The sequence below is a fragment of the Neoarius graeffei genome, chromosome 10, assembly GCF_027579695.1.
Source record: "Neoarius graeffei isolate fNeoGra1 chromosome 10, fNeoGra1.pri, whole genome shotgun sequence".
NCBI classification, from domain to species: Eukaryota; Metazoa; Chordata; class Actinopteri; order Siluriformes; family Ariidae; genus Neoarius; species Neoarius graeffei.
In genome coordinates, this window is record NC_083578.1 from 16,595,927 (window position 1) to 16,613,214 (window position 17,288).

At 42.8% G+C, this 17,288-nt stretch overlaps 1 protein-coding gene across 3 annotated transcripts in view; it reads right to left on the bottom strand.

Annotated features, from left to right (window-relative positions):
- pdlim2 (PDZ and LIM domain 2 (mystique)) overlaps positions 1-17,288 on the bottom strand; it is a 97,572-nt gene that overhangs the window by 45,853 nt on the left and 34,431 nt on the right. For all 3 annotated transcript variants that reach the window (XM_060931363.1, XM_060931362.1, XM_060931364.1), the window contains 3 exons: positions 11,641-11,710; positions 8,959-9,104; positions 5,713-5,782 (listed from right to left, as the gene is read on the bottom strand). In XM_060931363.1, coding sequence (XP_060787346.1) covers positions 5,713-5,782; positions 8,959-9,104; positions 11,641-11,710 — 286 coding nt within the window. The remainder of the gene's footprint in view (positions 1-5,712; positions 5,783-8,958; positions 9,105-11,640; positions 11,711-17,288) is intronic.

A 17,288-nucleotide genomic window follows, 5' to 3' on the forward strand; every position in this document is an offset into this window, starting at 1 on the left:
GAGAGACCAAGTGTGAGAGACAGAAGGGACTGGATGGGCAGAGAGAGAAGAGAGATGGAAAGGATAGACAGATTGGGGGGGAGAAATGCAGACAGACCAAGTGTGAACGACAGAAGGGCTTGGATGGGCAGAGAGAGAGACAGAGTGCAAAAGAGAGCACAAGAGAGAGATGGAGAAGAGAGAGGAAAGACAGACTGGGGGGGGGGGGGGGGGTCCAGTGGGGAGGGAGAGAGAGGGACAGAGAAACAGACCAAGTGTGTGAGAGACAGAAGGGACTGGATGAACAGACAGCAAACAAGAGAGATTTTTTTTGGGGGGGGGGGGGGGGATGCAGAGAAAGACCCAAATGTGAAAGACAGAAGGGCTTGGATGGACAGACAGAAGAGCAAAAGAGGGACAGAGAAACAGACCAAGTGTGAGAGACAGAAAGGATTGGATGGATGGACAGACAGAGATGGAAAGAGAAATGGAGAGACAGATGGGATTGGATGGACAGACACCGAGAGAGAGATAAACCCTCCCCCGCTTCACACATCTCCACCAGGCTGTGGTACACAAGGAGCAGCCTGTGCTTCAGATGGACGGGAAAGCCAACACCACACACCCAGAGTGCTTTGCATCAGAGCCTCCATTGTACGTGCCACTTTTCTCAGGACACACTACACCCTGCGAGGCAGCACTGATGGATACTCCCTCTTTATCCCACTCTCTGCCTGACTCTCTCTCTCTCTCTCTCTCTCTCAGCCAGTGGAGTCAGTGTCTTAAACGCATATTTCCCTGTTTTACTCAACGTCTCCGATAAAAGAGTAAGCGAATGGAAAAGTCTAGAAATGTGCCTGATCACTTGATACCGATGAGAACACAATGTCTCACAGAATACAAAGAACACCTTGACAGGAACACAGGCTCTGATGCACAGTGTGCGTGCGCATGCATACGTAGATGACAGAGACCCTATGGTGGACCTGATCTAGCACTGAAAGCCTTGCCAAACATCATGTCGCTTTTTCATCAAGCAGGAACACAACACCTCCTGAGTTCTGGGAAGTGGGTGGCTGGATTTCTGTGTCTCTGAGCTGCAGGAATACACGGTGCTTTCCCTCCCAAATTGTACAGCCAAACCACAATCAAGAAAACGGATGAGGGAGAACATTTTACAGATTTATAGCAATTTCAAACGAAGGCAAAAATCTACAGAGAACACAGTTTACAACACACGCGCATGCACGCACACAAAACTTTCCCCTCCCCTCACACAATTATGGATACACTCCATCCAAAAAAAAAAAGAAGGGGGGGGTGGTTTAGTGCTGGGGCAAAAGTATGCATTCAAAGGACTCCCTGAAGAGATGGGAGGAAAGACAGAAAAAAAGAGAAAGATAAATGATGGGATTCCAATTAAGGATGAAAAACGAGGCGAATGGGTGAACAGAAGTATGCAAGGGAAATGTTTGTCCCCTCTCAGGCACCACACAGAGCATGTCGTCCCCTTTCGGCCTTTCCCTGCGTACATGAGAGTTTGGACTGACTTGCATGGCGTACAGCTCTTCACATTCCTTCCAATTATGAAGACTGAAAACACAGCATCATGTTCATGACTGAAGCATCAGTCACTTTATTTGACGTGCTTAGCAGGACTCTCCCCCAAGTCAAAGCTACAAAGCCTCCATCTAAAGACACATCGTTTTTCCCCTGTCATAACTGGGATTGGAGGGATGCGAGAGGAATGATGGCAACGTTGTTGATGGAAGGATACTAAAGAGGGCGTTTACCTTTGTTGGGACCGACAGAAAATTGTGCAGTAATTGTACAGACAGCAGGGGTTAGCGCAGACTTGCTCCAAGACCCAGGTTTGGATTAATAGCCATTGAGATTACGGTTACAGTTCATAGCATTTAAAAACATTCCTACAGCGCTGCTGCAATATTTTGGAGGAACACCGACACTAGTTTCAGTGTTTGTGTAACTGGGAACATTTTAGAATGGCACAAAGCAAACTGGAATTAATTATAATTTTCAAATCTGATGATTTCATCTATGTTATTTGTAAAGGCTGGACAACTCGGCAGCCTTGGCACTCAGGACAAGCAGATTTTTGTCCTGAAAGCAAACATTACTTCTTTTTTAGCAAATGAAAGCTTTTTTTGTTTTGTATTTAGCCATGTTTAAATGCAATATCCTTTCACCACCTTGTAATGCAGCTTGATGCTGTAGCTACAGAACAGGCTGCCTAAAGCACCCGCACACACGGGCGACTTATCGCAAGTGTATTGCAATTTTTGGATACAAGTTTCCCCTCTCGGATAGCTGCGCGTGTGCATTATCTGTGACCAGTGGGCAATTTGGGGAGGGGGGGGGATACAAGTCACGTAGAAATCATGTGACTACTTCGCAGGCGGGGACTGGCTTAGCCTTTGGAGATGATCGCAAAGACGCACAGATATCTGTGCAACAAGTCAGCGACTGGCGATTTTTTGTCGCAGAATATCAAGCATGTTCGATACTTGCAATCTGCCGTAACTAACTAACTAGCTAGCTAACCTACTGTTGCAAATATCTGCACATGAAGCAATTTTTCGCTTGGGCCAAAAAGTTACCCGACCAAGCAACGGAGGAAAGGAAGGAGAAAAAAAAAACAAAAAAAAAAAACAAAAACCCACACACCCGTGTGCGCCAGGCTTAAAGGAACAGTCCACCGTACTTCCATAATGAAATATGCTCTTATCTGAATTGAGACGAGCTGCTCCGTACCTCTCCGAGCTTTGCGCGACCTCCCAGTCAGTCAGACGCAGTCAGACGCGCTGTCGCTCCTGTTAGCAATGTAGCTAGGCTCAGTATGGTCAATGGTATTTTTTGGGGCTGTAGTTAGATGCGACCAAACTCTTCCGCGTTTTTCCTGTTTACATAGGTTTATATGACCAGTGACATGAAACAAGTTCAGTTACACAAATTGAAACGTGGCGATTTTCTATGCTATGGAAAGTCCGCACTATAATGACAGGTGTATTGCGCTGCCGAAGCACGCAGAAGGTGTTGGTACGCCTGTCATTATAGTGCGGACTTTCCATAGCATAGAAAATCGCTACGTTTCAATTTGTGTAACTGAACTTGTTTCATATCACTGGTCATATAAACCTATGTAAACAGGAAAAACGCGGAAGAGTTTGGTCGCATCTAACTACAGCCCCAAAAAATACCATTGGCCATACTGAGCCTAGCTACATTGCTAACAGGAGTGACAGCGCGTCTGACTGACTGGGAGGTCGCGCAAAGCTCGGAGAGGTACGGAGCAGCTCGTCTCAATTCAGATAAGAGCATATTTCACTATGGAAGTACGGTGGACTGTTCCTTTAAGATTACCACCTGTTGCACTATGGAGAAAGTGTGATCTGTCGGTAGAATGGTTTTTACAAAGCAGATCCAGAGGACAGATGATATTTCAACACGAGAGAGAGAGAGAGAGAGAGAAAGGATTACAGTGCAAGTCTCTTGTAAGTACCGTAACACCCCCTTAAGTTAAATGTATTGACCAAAAAAAAAAAAAAAAGCCCATCCAGTGAGCTGCAATTCTGTGGGCAGAAATGGCACGTGAAGAGAATGGCCAGACTGTTTCAGCTGCCAGAAAGGTTACAGTAACCCAAACAACCATAGTGAGCAGAAAAGCATCTCAGAACACACAACCTCCCAAACTTTGAGGCAGATCAGCTAAAAGAGCAGAAGACCACGTCTGGTTTTACTCCTGCAAACCAAGAACAGGAATCTTAACAATCTCACCAAAACGGTCTGGTTTTTGTAAGCGTGTACCCACTGAGATGCTTTCCTGCGCACCATGGTTGTAAAGAGTGGTTACTGTAAAGCTTGAACCAGGCTGGTCATTCGGTTTCTTGCTCCCTGGATGTGTTTTGCATCATTCTGTGTAAACACTAGAAACTGCTGTGTGTGAAAATCCAAGGCAAAATCCATAGTTTCTGAAGTTCTCAAATCAGACCGTCTGGCAGCAACAATGAGGTCAGAACCAAAGTCACGGAGATGCTTTCAACATTTTGATGTGAACATTAACTGACGCTCTTAACCAGTATCTGCATAACTTCATGTACTGCAGTACAGAAGGATGGCCGACATTCTTCAAGAAGATTTGACCCCTTTCTCAACCGGGGTCGTTCAGTTTTCAAGCTGAGCATCACATTTAGTTAAATGTTTCTATCCTGGGGGGTTTGCATGTGCGCAAACACACACGTGTAAGGGAACTGATGTGGAATCCTCCCATGACCACTCAAACCAGCCACCACTATTAGGGTCTTACAGTTTTTGCCAGGGGAATTGGGACGTCACAGGGTTTAATAAGCCGTGTCACCGAGTGTATGTTTATCCACCGTCCACAGAATTTAGAACATGACTGGAATGCCATCAGCCATCAAAGGGCCTGAGCTTGTTTTTTCCTGTTCGGTCAGCTGTCTTGAGCAGACTTCTGTGGGAGTCAGGCTGATGCGACATAGCTTGCATATTTCAAAATGAATTTTCCCACAACATAACTCACTCCATTTTAACTTAAGGAGCAAAACATTCCCTCTCTGTTGCCCTTGGCTGAACATGCATCCTTCTCTCTTCTACCTTGTAAATTTTACTAGCACCTCATGTACTAGGGAGTTTGTTAGCCTTACCTCAACTAAACAGTTCATATTAAATGCCAATTATGCATTTTGGAGGAGCCACTAAACAGGCTAAATTCATCATTTCCCCTCGCATAATCACCCTCTTCCTCACAATGATCTTTTGAATTAACCATTTCCAGCTTGTCAGTCTGATGAAATGGCTTTTCCAGAGTTTATAGATGTACCACCCTGTGGAGAGGGGTACATAATAAGCAGATGACGCTTGTATTGTTATTTCCAACATTTACGCTTTCCAAAGCCCTGTTATTCATGAGGCGGTATAAGAGCAAAATTATTTAAAAACTAGACAGCATGAGGTGTCAATCAAGATCACGCAGGAGTGGACAAATCTGTAGCCTGAGCTACAAGATGATTACACACCAACTTTTTATTCTTGGTTTCCGGTAGACAATTAGGCTCAACAGGCTACTGTCAACGGCGTTTTTTTTTTCTTCCCTCATATGAGGGCCAAAGAAAGAATAAACCCCAATTACTATTAACTTTTGTAATACAAGTCTTTATTTGGCATGTTTGCACCTCGACGCTGTAACTATAAGCTATGTACTCCTTCTGAAACACCACTCTTGTCTCGTCTCCGGTGTCTGTATTAAAGTGCTAAACTAGCTAACAAGCTTTCCATACTTTATTACATTAAGTTAGCTAATACTTTTAAGCCTAGTTAGATTTCCTGGCCAAAAAAAAAGGGAAGGGAATTGGCAGCACGTTAGAGCTTTCACTTACCTGGTGGGCTAGCTAATGGATTTATGACTCATCCATCCCTGTCAACACCACATGAACTTGTCCTTCACTACATAGTGAAATGTAGCCCATTTACAAACCTACATCTCAGCTGCACTGAACCATCACTCAAAGTTCAAGCATAACTTCACTGGCTTGGTTTTCTAAAAGCAAGTGAATGGATTTAAAAAAAAAAAAAAAAAAGACAAAAGGGTTCATTTGTACACGTCCTCTATTTCTGTTCTGGCCTAAGACAAACTGTGTATTGCTTTAGTCCACACTAGCACTGGTATGGAGATGTAGTGGTATTAAATGGACCTACCTGAGAAAGCGGTCTGGACAGTCTGTTACTGGTGACTTTCTCTTCAGGAGTCCAGGAATGAAACACTGAGCTAAAAGTGAAAAACAACAACCACCGATTAAAACATGCTGTTTAACACATTTCTTCTTAAAGGAAAACTGGAACTGAAATGAACAGATTGTTGGTGGATAAAGAAAATATTTGGATTGATTTTCAGCACGACAAAGAGACGCGTGGAAAATAAAATTACTTCAAGTCAGTTGGCAGAAGTGCTACGTTTTGAAGATGATTTTTCATTCAAGTTAGAGAGAGTGGATTTGTGGTCCAACATCTTAATAGTGAGACCCTTCACATCCATGACAGCCAGTGAAACCTGGAGGTTTGAATCAGTGTGAAACTGTTGAGGTAAACATGTTGGGAGGATATTCTAGGTGGTTAATTAATATCTCAGACTTTGCAGTTGTTTTTTTTTTCAGCTCCGGCTGTTCCAGCTGCTGGAACTGAATTATGTCTGAATGATCCATATCTTATTACATTAGCCCTCATCCCTCAGAAAATCACATCAAACTTGTCTCACTCAAGTACGAACATGCGGAATGCACCCAAGTCCCTCTGAAGCTCAAATGATACAATACTAATTAGGATACCAAAAGTAGCAACGTGTGATTTTTTTTTTTTTTTGGGGGGGGCACCAGACAGACAAAAAGAGACTGTTACCCCTTTTCCACCAAATCAGTTCCAGGGCTGGTTCGGGGCCAGTGCTGGTTCACAACTTGTTCAACTTGCGAGCCAGCTGAGAACCAGTATGCTTTTCCATAGCTCGCAGTGCTAAGGGAAGCCACGTCATTACGTCGCTGTATACGTCAGTTACGTCGCTACGTTTGCATAAACCTTGGCGCGAATATCGAAGCAAAAACAACACGGAAGAAGCAGCAGCAACAACAACAATAATAAATGACTTTGCGTTTGTACAGCTGCTGCTTCTCGTTGCTTAAAAATGGCGACCTTTCGCGGTCTTGTTGTTGGTCTTAACAACTCCACCCCCCCGCTGACGTTAAGCGGTTCTTTCCTCTGGCCCAGCAGAGAGTTGGTGCTAGCCTGGAACCGGTTTTTCTGGCCCCAGAGCCAGTTCTTTGTCAGTGGAAACAGAAAACCCGGTTCCAAACTAAGCACTGGCCCCGAACCAGCCCTGGAACTGCTGTGGTGGAAAAGGGGCAACAGTGAGAGACCAGCAGATAAAAAGAGACAGACTAATACAGACAAAGATGGAGAGTGTAACAAACAAACAGAAGAAGCCTTTATTTGGTCACATGTACACTCAAGCACAGTGAAATGCATCCTCTGCATTTAACCCATCAGAAGCAGTGAAAAAACACACACACACACACACACACACACACACACACACACACACACACACACACACCCCAATGGGCAGCTATGTTGAGGGTTTGGTGCCTTGCTCAAGGACACTTCAGCCATGATACAGAGGGAGGGGTAAGTGCTGTTCATTCACTCAACTCCCCTCGTATTTTTCCTGCCGGTCTCAGGGAACTGAACCGGTGACCCTTTGGGCCCAAGGCTGCTTCTCCAACCTTCAGGCCATGGCTGCAGACAGACAGATAGCAAGACAGACACATAGCAAAGGAGAGAGAGAGAGATTTGCGAGATGACAAAGAAACCTTGAAAGGAACCACACTTAAACCGGAGCTTCTCTTCTGAGTGAGACCAAACGGAGGGATTATAAACGTGTCAGAGTAAATAGTAATAGAGTGATGAAATAATGAACAGATTTTGAATGAGGGATGATTTCTAAAACCAGTCAAAATAGCAACTGCATTAACTTGGCCATCTAGTCATTCATCTCATTCATAGATCTGCTAGCAGATATTTCCGTATGCAAACAAAAACGAAACGAGAGGACATGCATGATCGATAGCTATATTACATCCTTCCTCAGATTAATATCCAAATCAATCAATCAAACGCTGGACAACGCGGATGCAATTTTGACCAAAGATATTAAAAGAGCTAGTCAACTTGTCTTGGGCAAAACGCATAGCGGTTTCCTGTCAAACCCACATGTTGTGCTTTGGTCTCTTCCTGGATGAAAAGTCAAGATACAGTCACCAAGTCAAAACCGTTCAGGGGTCTTTTCAAAAACTTGGGGCATGGTGAGTAGAGGGGGAAGGTTATTTTTAGCATGAAGTATCCAAGGCCTAACACATGCAGATTGGTGCCATATGCAATCTCATTTATCTCAATCACTGTAATAACCGTGCACCATCATTTGGTACCCACTGAGGGAACCTGACTGTGCAGCAACATGCTTTCACGACTGCTTCCGCTGCTGGATTCTCATTTACTAATGGCATCCTCTTAGTGACATATGCTGGCTACACAATGAGGGTTAAGGGGTGATTTCTGGGGGGCTATCAGAAGCAAGCACTTTGTACACTCAAATATAGCCAGGCTGGCCACAATTTTTTTGCTGCACTGGTGGAAACCACAACCCAACATAATCAATATAATTGCATTTATGACAGAGTTTATGGTTTTTGGTCAGAATGGGACCTGGAACTCAAACAAGTTGACCTATAAAATGTTGATGTGGACCTAATGTTTTCAGTTAATGGAAAATTCATGAATAATAATGACTTTAAAAAAAAAAACCTTTAATATTTGAATAGCTGGATTATCTTCTTGCCGTAAATCTGTACCGTGATGTCCATGGAATGAATTTTACAGCTGAGAAAGAGTCCCTGGCTGCTAAAGGTTTGAAAAGTACTACACAAAGAGCACTTCAGAAGTGAAAACTAGCAGTCTAGGTTTAATCATGTAATTGCATTACTGCTTTCAGTAGAATTTCCATTTCACTATGGTTAGAATAAACCTGTCCAGTACATTTTAAAATCTCTTAACTTCATCTCTTCTTAACAGTGGCTAAAATGAACTTTGGGAAATTGAGCGCTGATCAAGATAACGGACCATGTGTGACAAGAAGCATATTTTCCTAACTAAGCCTGCTCTGTTATTGAAACAAACGTTCTGTTTATACAGCTCAAAACTCGTTGAGGTAATTACAGTTATGAAGCATTAATCATAGATGTAATCGGCAGCATGTTTGTCCAGGCAACGTGTGGCTGCGTTCCAGGTTCCTGGGATATTAATCTTACTCGAGGAAAAGCTCAAAAAAAGCTAAACGTGACAGGGAAGTAAATTAGCAGGAAATGGTAAGAGAATAGCAGCAGTGTGTTGCATTTCTACCTCTTTGTGGTAGGTGTGATCCTGCCCCCCTTACGCTCAGGGCTGGCAGGTGGCTCTGGAGAGTATGGACCTGGAGAGAAAGATGTTGGGCTGGAGATGGAGTACTCTCTGTAGTTCTGGTTCTCATCCCTCACATGCAGGGTTTCCTACAGAAGCAAAAGGGATAACTGCATCACAAATGGGTTTAGAAGCCTCAAAATAGCTCATTATTTGATTCAAAACAAAATATGATTCACTGTAGATCTTGATGCATCTTGATTTTTAGAGCCTTTAATATAACCAGGGTTCTGTACTTTTCAAAAATAAAAGGTGGTGGCGGGGGTTTGGGGGCCACCTAGGCCCCCAACGGGGTCCAGGAACAGAGCCCCGGTGGGGGACTAGGGGGACTTCATCCCCCTGAAGCTGACGGACTTTGAGCTTTTTTTGACTGCAGAGCTCCGTCTCACAAATCTGTATGCAGCCGGCCGGATGTTTTTCTATTGCAATTGCGTGGCCACTTCAGGTAGCCCCGTATGCATTCGTTTAATGGTCTTCTGCGTGTTAGTTACAAAATGAGAAAGCGAATACTTTATGATTTATTTGGTGTATACTGATAGCCTGGCTAACGCGACTTCAAAGCTCTCCGAGCATTTGGTCTGGCCAAGCTCTTAAGCCAAACCGTTTCCCAGAGCCCGTGGTTAACCCGCCTCCCTGAAATGCCTCAGTTTGCTACTGGTCGAAGCCAGAAAAGGCTGTGACGAAGCTTAAACCAATCACATCACTCTTTCCTCTGATGTATGTGACGTGACGGAAACTGCTTGAGTAACAGGAAGAAGATAAATACCTCCAGGGCTGCTCTTTGCTCCGTTTTCAATGAGAACTTCCCGTTGAATGCTTTCAATACAGCATCTACCGCTGTGTCAAAGGCTTGCCGCTGCTCCATGTTCGTGATGTGAATGAAGCGCTTCCGGCATAGATTCTGTAAACAATCTATGGCTTCCGGTCGCAGTTCTACTACGTCACTGCCTTGAACACGCCTCTACCCAGGGCCGTTGGAGATGCTCAAAGTTGATTGGTTCCCGATTTTTTGGGAGCTTGGAAATGCTGTAGATAGCCTGCCTGGCCAGACTAAGCTCGGAACAGGCCCTCATGTTGCGTCACGCTTAGGATGGGCGGGCCCAGGCTAGTATACTGATGAAGTTGCTTTTTTTTCTGGCCATAGGGTGGGGTAGGGTGGGGTGGGGGGGCCAGAATTATAACGTGGCGGTGCGCCACTTTAAAAGCACCCGTGGAGAACACTGATAACGCTTACTTATTACATCATAACGCATAACCCAAGTTGTCATCCATAAAATGCAAACATTTGGGCTAATGTATCATCAGTACAGAGATAATTATAGGAAATTGTGCACAATGATTAGTTGAAAAATTCAGAGCATTTCTCGATAACCACTTCGAGTGACACGGCAAAATGGCGGCCAATCGTGTAGTCACCGCGAGTGAGGAAGAATTACACATTATGAAAAACGCTGTTCCTAAAAAGCACTAAAAGATGTAATGAAGTTTGGTGTAAAACTATTCAAAAGGTAAGGTAGAATAGTGATTCATTTTATCCATTTCAAAACAAAGTATTTTGTGACTCAGCATAGATAAGTGACAAGTCTGAGCCGTGACTATGACATTTGCATGCCGCTTTTGAAATTTGAATTTATTTTATTAAAAAAAAAAAAAAAAAAAAAATCACCCGTGTATTTATACTAAAACAATTATCCACCTCAGGCTCAGAGTAATAACCTCAACTTTGTCTTGGTTATTATTCACCAATATTCAGTTTGCCTTCAGCGAATAATTGTTAGTGTGTTCCTTTTCTTCCTTACTGCTCACTATCTTCATTCTGTTACCACAAAGAGCAATATTTGCTGACGTTACATCATCAGCTTTCTTTCATTCTCCAGATCCTTGGACATGTTTTTGACAATACATACAAACAAAAAGGTTAAATCCCATACAAACTACATTTCATTTGAGCTCATCCTGACAGTCTATAAGTCACAGCTCAACAGATAGTGGTCTGTCTTCTTTACTTAATGGGAAACAGACCTTTTCTTGCATTGTGCAAAAATCTAATCGGAGTTGATAAAGATATGCCCTGGAACAAACCTCCAAGGGGGCAGCCAAAAAGTTCTTTTTTTTTTTTTTAAACCCAAGATGCATCCATCTCAGCTCTTTCACAGGATCAGTAAATGAATCCAAGAATAAATCAAAAGACAGAAAACAGTCAGTGATGTATAGGATATAATAACTTACTAGTACAAACTTGACCTTTAAATTAATGAAGTGAAATAATACGATGATGCCCCGACGTCGCAAATATTTGTGTTAAGGTGTACGGTCAGTGTGGCTTTCAGGACAAACCCTAGGCCTTGGTTCTTCTGCCTTGTGTCTATGCTCATCCACAAATAACACAACAGCCATCTAAACCCTGCACTTTAGACTCTTGATCGCCAAACCAGCAATTTCTAAACGGCTTTTACACAAGGATGCAATCAGAGACAGATGTTTCAATAAAACTGAATGCGGCTTGGATACGCAAGACTTCAAAACGTTTCATATGCTCGTTTTCTAAATTTAGAGTTTATTTTGGCTGTAAAAGAAATTGTCAAATCACAAAAGGGCAACCAGTGGATCTCCCTGGACACTGACCTGGAAACGGCTCCCCAGTTGCTCTGTGGAACCGATCCCGTTGGTTTGACCAGGACTTGAAGGGGGTGGCCTGTAGAGAGAAATGACAATCAATAAATAAATTTGGAGTTATGCATGCTTAAGAACACTAACATTGTTAAAAATGCCTCATTGTTACAAATTTTCAATCTCCTCTAACAAATCTTTCCATAGCTACTCATAAAACTACCTACTGACTGACCACAAGCCCACACAATAGGCTTCAGAGACTTTCCAGGATGTTTTTCTTAAGCAATACAAGAGTGGTAACTTTTCCTTCTGACCTCTTGGGCTGCAAATGACCCACAAATAGAGCCATATTTAATGACATGTGGAAAAGGTCAACAAACTGAAAATAAGTCAAGTCAATTGAATCAGACATGTTGAAAGAGACGGACAACACAGGCTCGTCTATGCAGTCAATACAACACTGAGGATGTGTGTCTGCAAAAGGTTTATTTGCCTTAAAATTAAATCACTGGGCTTCTAGAGCACAAAAAGCCTCTTTTTTTTTTTTTGGTTCCGCAGTGAGGGTATGCTACACAAGGACACGATTCAGCATCCAGCAATTTTGGAGCGATTTTGGTGAACCACAGATCTCCACTCAGAGTCTGAGTGTGTTTACAGTAGATGGAGGTGATATGGCAAAAATACATCATATCTCAATACTTAAACACTGAGGCTAAACAGCAACATACCGGTAAAAGCACATGAAAAACTTATTTAACAGCTAGTTGAATATTATTCAAGAAAGAGGAATTAAAAAAAAAAAAAAACCTGGTAAATGTCAACATCCAATCAGAAATGTGTCTGCTGACTTGGTAATTGTCAGTAAGCTTTAAAAGACAGTAGTTCGAGAAAACATTTGCAACCAATTTTCCAGGTGATCATGGAAAAAAACATCTTGGACTCAATGCGCGAGTGTTTCCAAGAGCTTCTGAGACATACATTTCATCAAGAGTACTTCAGGCTGCCAGAAGAGTGTAACGGGGGCTGAGGAATGAAGATCTCTCTCCAAATCGTGCCACTTTTAATGAGACATTTTACTGCAGCACGCCTGAAAAAAGGCAAGCCTTGAACCTTAATCAAACCTTATAGTACTCCTGACAGTCAAAACAACCACAGTTTCTCAAGCACAAACAAGTCCTCCTCCTCTCCACTCAAACTTCTACCTTCAGTGTTTCTCAGGCTGATGTGGCTTGAGGTGGAGCTGCGGATGTGGATACTGCATAATGTCAGTCATATTCCTTGTTTTATGTTTAGCTAGATATAACTAATTGGTTATTAATTACATTTATGTTATGACGTTAATAAAAAAAAAAGTCAAATCTGTACATTAGAACCTACTTCAGAATGTAAAGCTAGTTTGTGTTTCTATTAATACTCTTGTTGGTCAAAGTTGAGACATTGAGAACCTTCTAGAACATGCAGCCAGAACATGCAAAGATGTGATTTAAAAGAATCGGTTTGGGGCGTGGGGGGCGGCACGGTGGTGTAGTGGTTAGCGCTGTCGCCTCACAGCAAGAAGGTCCGGGTTCGAGTCCCGTGGCCGACAAGGGCCTTTCTGTGCGGAGTTTGCATGTTCTCCCCGTGTCCGCGTGGGTTTCCTCCGGGTGCTCCGGTTTCCCCCACAGTCCAAAGGCATGCAGGTTAGGTTAACTGGTGACTCTAAATTGACCGTAGGTGTGAATGTGAGTGTGAATGGTTGTCTGTGTCTATGTGTCAGCCCTGTGATGACCTGGCGACTTGTCCAGGGTGTACCCCGCCTTTCGCCCATAGCCAGCTGGGATAGGCTCCAGCTTGCCTGCGACCCTGTAGAACAGTATAAAGCGGCTAGAGATGGGGGGGGGCGTTTTTGGTTTTCAAAAAGGTGCTGTAGAGAGCTGGGGAAAAAGGAAAAGGGGGAACCCCCCCCCACACACACACACACCATCATATAGATGGAACTTTGAGGTGGGAAACAATTTAAACCAGGGGTGGGCAATTATTTTTTCCATGGGGCCACATGAGAAACAGAAAATTTTGTGGAGGGCTGGACCAAAAGGCTGAACTAAATTCTGCATAATATTAATTGTATATAAAGCAGTAAATAACATTGTTTTTCCAAGCTGCTAAGACTGGTAAGAGTATGGAAAAAACGAGGTTGCCTTACAAAAAATATGTCATTTATTCAATCAGATTTCCCAAAACAATGGTTAACAAAATGTGAACGTTTGTACCATTTATTTTCAGTCACATTCACCCCAAAACACAATAAAGGCATCACAATATTGCCTTTCTACTCCAAATATCAAGCAAGATACATCATATTATAATAATGATGCCCACATTTGTAGTCTAATCACCTCATTTGGTGTTTTTCAGTTTTTTATTTGTTCAGTGAGAGAAATCTAGCCTCTGTTGGTCTTTAACGAGTGCATCAAAGTCAGGTTGAATGTCTGAGGTGGAGATGCGAAGCACAGCTGACAGATGATCATCGGTGAGAGAGGATCTATACCTGGATTTGTTAAACTTCATCACTGAAAATGTTTGTTCACATATGTAGGTAGAGCCAAAGAGAACAAACATCTGAGCATGTCTCCTCATGTTTGTTGAAAGCCCTGCATTCGGCATCTACCTTTCTTCTTTTTGCGGACATTTTGGGGGCTAAAGTCTTCTTGTGACCTGCTCGCAACAACGTCGATTCGGTGTAGGTATCAGATCTACAGATCGGCTTGGGCTCCGGCGCCTGCTGGTGACGTCACACTATGTGATTGGCTGGACCATTTGAAGGATGACGTACAAGTTTGTGGTTGGTCTGGACAAATTACGGAAGTAGTTATCGCGAGATTAGGTTTCGTGGGATTTCATGTCATGTTCATGTCGCGTGCATTGCGTTTTTGTTGAACACAACTTCAAAATAAAAGCAATGCACATTCAGTCCATGCATGAGGTAAATTTAGAAAATACGTTTATTTTGTAATTTCTAATTAACCTTACGCGGGCCGGTCAGAATGAACCAGAGGGCCGGATGCGGCCCGCGGGCCGTAAAATGCCCAGGTCTGATTTAAACGGTAAAATCATGGCCTAAAAAGCTCCTTATGAATCCTAAAATGGTTCTCTGGTGTCTAAAGAACTTCTCTCATCCCATTTAGGTTCAAGAGTGAACTGTGATTAAATTCACTGCAGGGTCTTGTAGATGTTTTTGATAAATAAGTAAGGATTTCCTGTGTGTGGTTGGTGCTTAAAATCATTCCAACCATCTAATCTGCAAACTAATGACTCCGCGTGAACACGACATGATATCTACAGCTAACAAAATTATGAGCGATCCGGTCTGTGAAAAAGACAATACAAACCCATTGACCAACCTTTGCTGATGGTGAGCTGCATCACTACCAGATAAAGGCTTTAGTATTTAAGCCTATAAAGAAATGATCAGTGTGCAGGTATGGGGTTGGGTTGCCATACAACAAAACTGACTAGTCCAACTCTATGCATGTTATCGTGCTTCCAAGAAGCATGAGAAGTCCATAAACTTGCATAATTATTGCACTCATCTTCATTAGCCTTTAATTTCTGAACTTCAGCAGATGGATGACCAGTAATTATGAGTCAGGTCCAAAGAATGCACTGTTCCTGCACAACAGGGAAGCACAGCCATAAATTCAGATGTTTCTCAATGAGGCATCGGTTTAAAACCTGCCCTGTGACTTAGGAGAAGGACCGTGAGCTAATGCTCACCATGTGCTTGGGGGGGGGATAAATTTAAAAAAAAAAAATCAAATCACCACCACACTTAAAATGCTCAAAAGTTTGAAAGGGTCAGGTCAGGGATGCAAATCACGTTGCCAAAAAAACCAACCAACCAAATGCAGCCATGAACCACAGACAAGCATTTACACATTCTTGGTCACGGCAGACAATTACCAGTGAATACACACTGACTTCAGATTTCTTTGGCTTAAATTGAACATTTTTCAGTTCAACTTTATTCTACTTGACTTATGAAAGAAAATCTTCGCCAAATTTTCCAAGAGACTGTGCAATAAAACGTTCTCCATGTCGGAATACATGAAGAGCCTCTTACAACAGGCCAGTGAAAATGCTTTCTGTATACAGTCAACGTAACTGTACAGAGAAAAAAAACCATGCAAAATAAATATTCAAAGTGAGCTTGAGGGTCATACAAACATTTGTTTGTTCTGTTGGCATGTTTTGCATAATCGTATAGGGTCCTCCTATTGGTGGCATTTAGATGAACCTTGTAGCAGAAGTCTACCACATTCCTGATGTCACGTACATTCCAAAACCTGTTTACAATGTGAGATTTCCAACAGTAAAATCAGACTGTAAATCATACAGTGTATTCATTCATATAGTCCAGTGATGAGGTCAGATTAGGCTGGTCTGGAGTCAGTCCGATATTCAAATTAGACCATTATGAAGAAATGCAGAGCTTCAGACTTCAGCTGCCATTTTCACTCGATTCTGAGATCATTGGTGTGAGGATTACCATGGCTCTCTGCCATGTGACATCATCAATCTTTGAGAGGTCTGGGGAAAATCTGAAACTGAGAGCCAGCTGTGACAGAGATGTGAGCTAATGAGCGGATGTGTTCTTTGCCATTAGACAGCAGAGTTGCAGTTATTCTTGAGAGTCAGTCTGGTACATTTTAGCAGTAATCATGGTTGTGTTCACTGGAAGCCATTGCTACCAACTTAACCATGTTTATTTGGCACTAACTTTTTTTTTTTTTAAATGATGCTGACTACAGTCGTCAAGATTCTGAAGCGCATGGCCATCGAAGTGCAAAAAATAAATTTCAAACAAAATTAAAAAACAAAAAAAAAAAAAACCCACCATACTTGACAACCATGAGCCAGAGACCGGGACTAGCTTGGAGATAAAATCAGATGCTCCAAATCAGAACATACATAACCGATGACTACAATTCCTCTGGGAAACGAGAGCCACATTTTAGTCAGCAAGTACACTTGTACTGTTGCCCCAAAGCATATAAATGCATTGCAAAGGCATTTAAAAAAATTTCTTCATACCTGCCCCTTACACATGAGCAGCAAGGGGGAACTGAACATGGGAGCATCTGAGAAGAGGCCAAAGCGTGAAAGATAGAGCAGGAATGAGGGCGAGCATAAAAACACATGCTCTGCATTGCAACATCAAAGCTGCAGGCTCAGAAGCAGCTGCCTCTGCAGACAGGCTCCATTAATACTCCACTTTATGGAACAGATCGGCCAGTCGCTGCTTATCTGCACCATTAGAGACGGTGCTCTTTATGTAGTCCAGCTGCTGAAACAGGTGGGATTGGACCACATTTAGTGTCAAGTATTCAACGACATCCATCATCTACACCAAGAAACTGTAACAGTTGGGTGTAACAGTGTTATTGTTTTGTCGTTCAATTAATCATGTTTTGTTGAAAAAGTGACCTGACTGATGACTGCTCACATAAAAGATCTTGGCTGAAGGCCCTCGACTTTCCACAGCGAGTATGTGAGGTGATGGAAATGCCTTGTGTAGCTGAGGACAGATGTCTCAACAAGACAAAGGACACACGAACAAGGCAAAATGTTTTACGGGACTGAAGGTTAAAAACGCACAAAGTGAGAAACATCCAGTGTGAGAG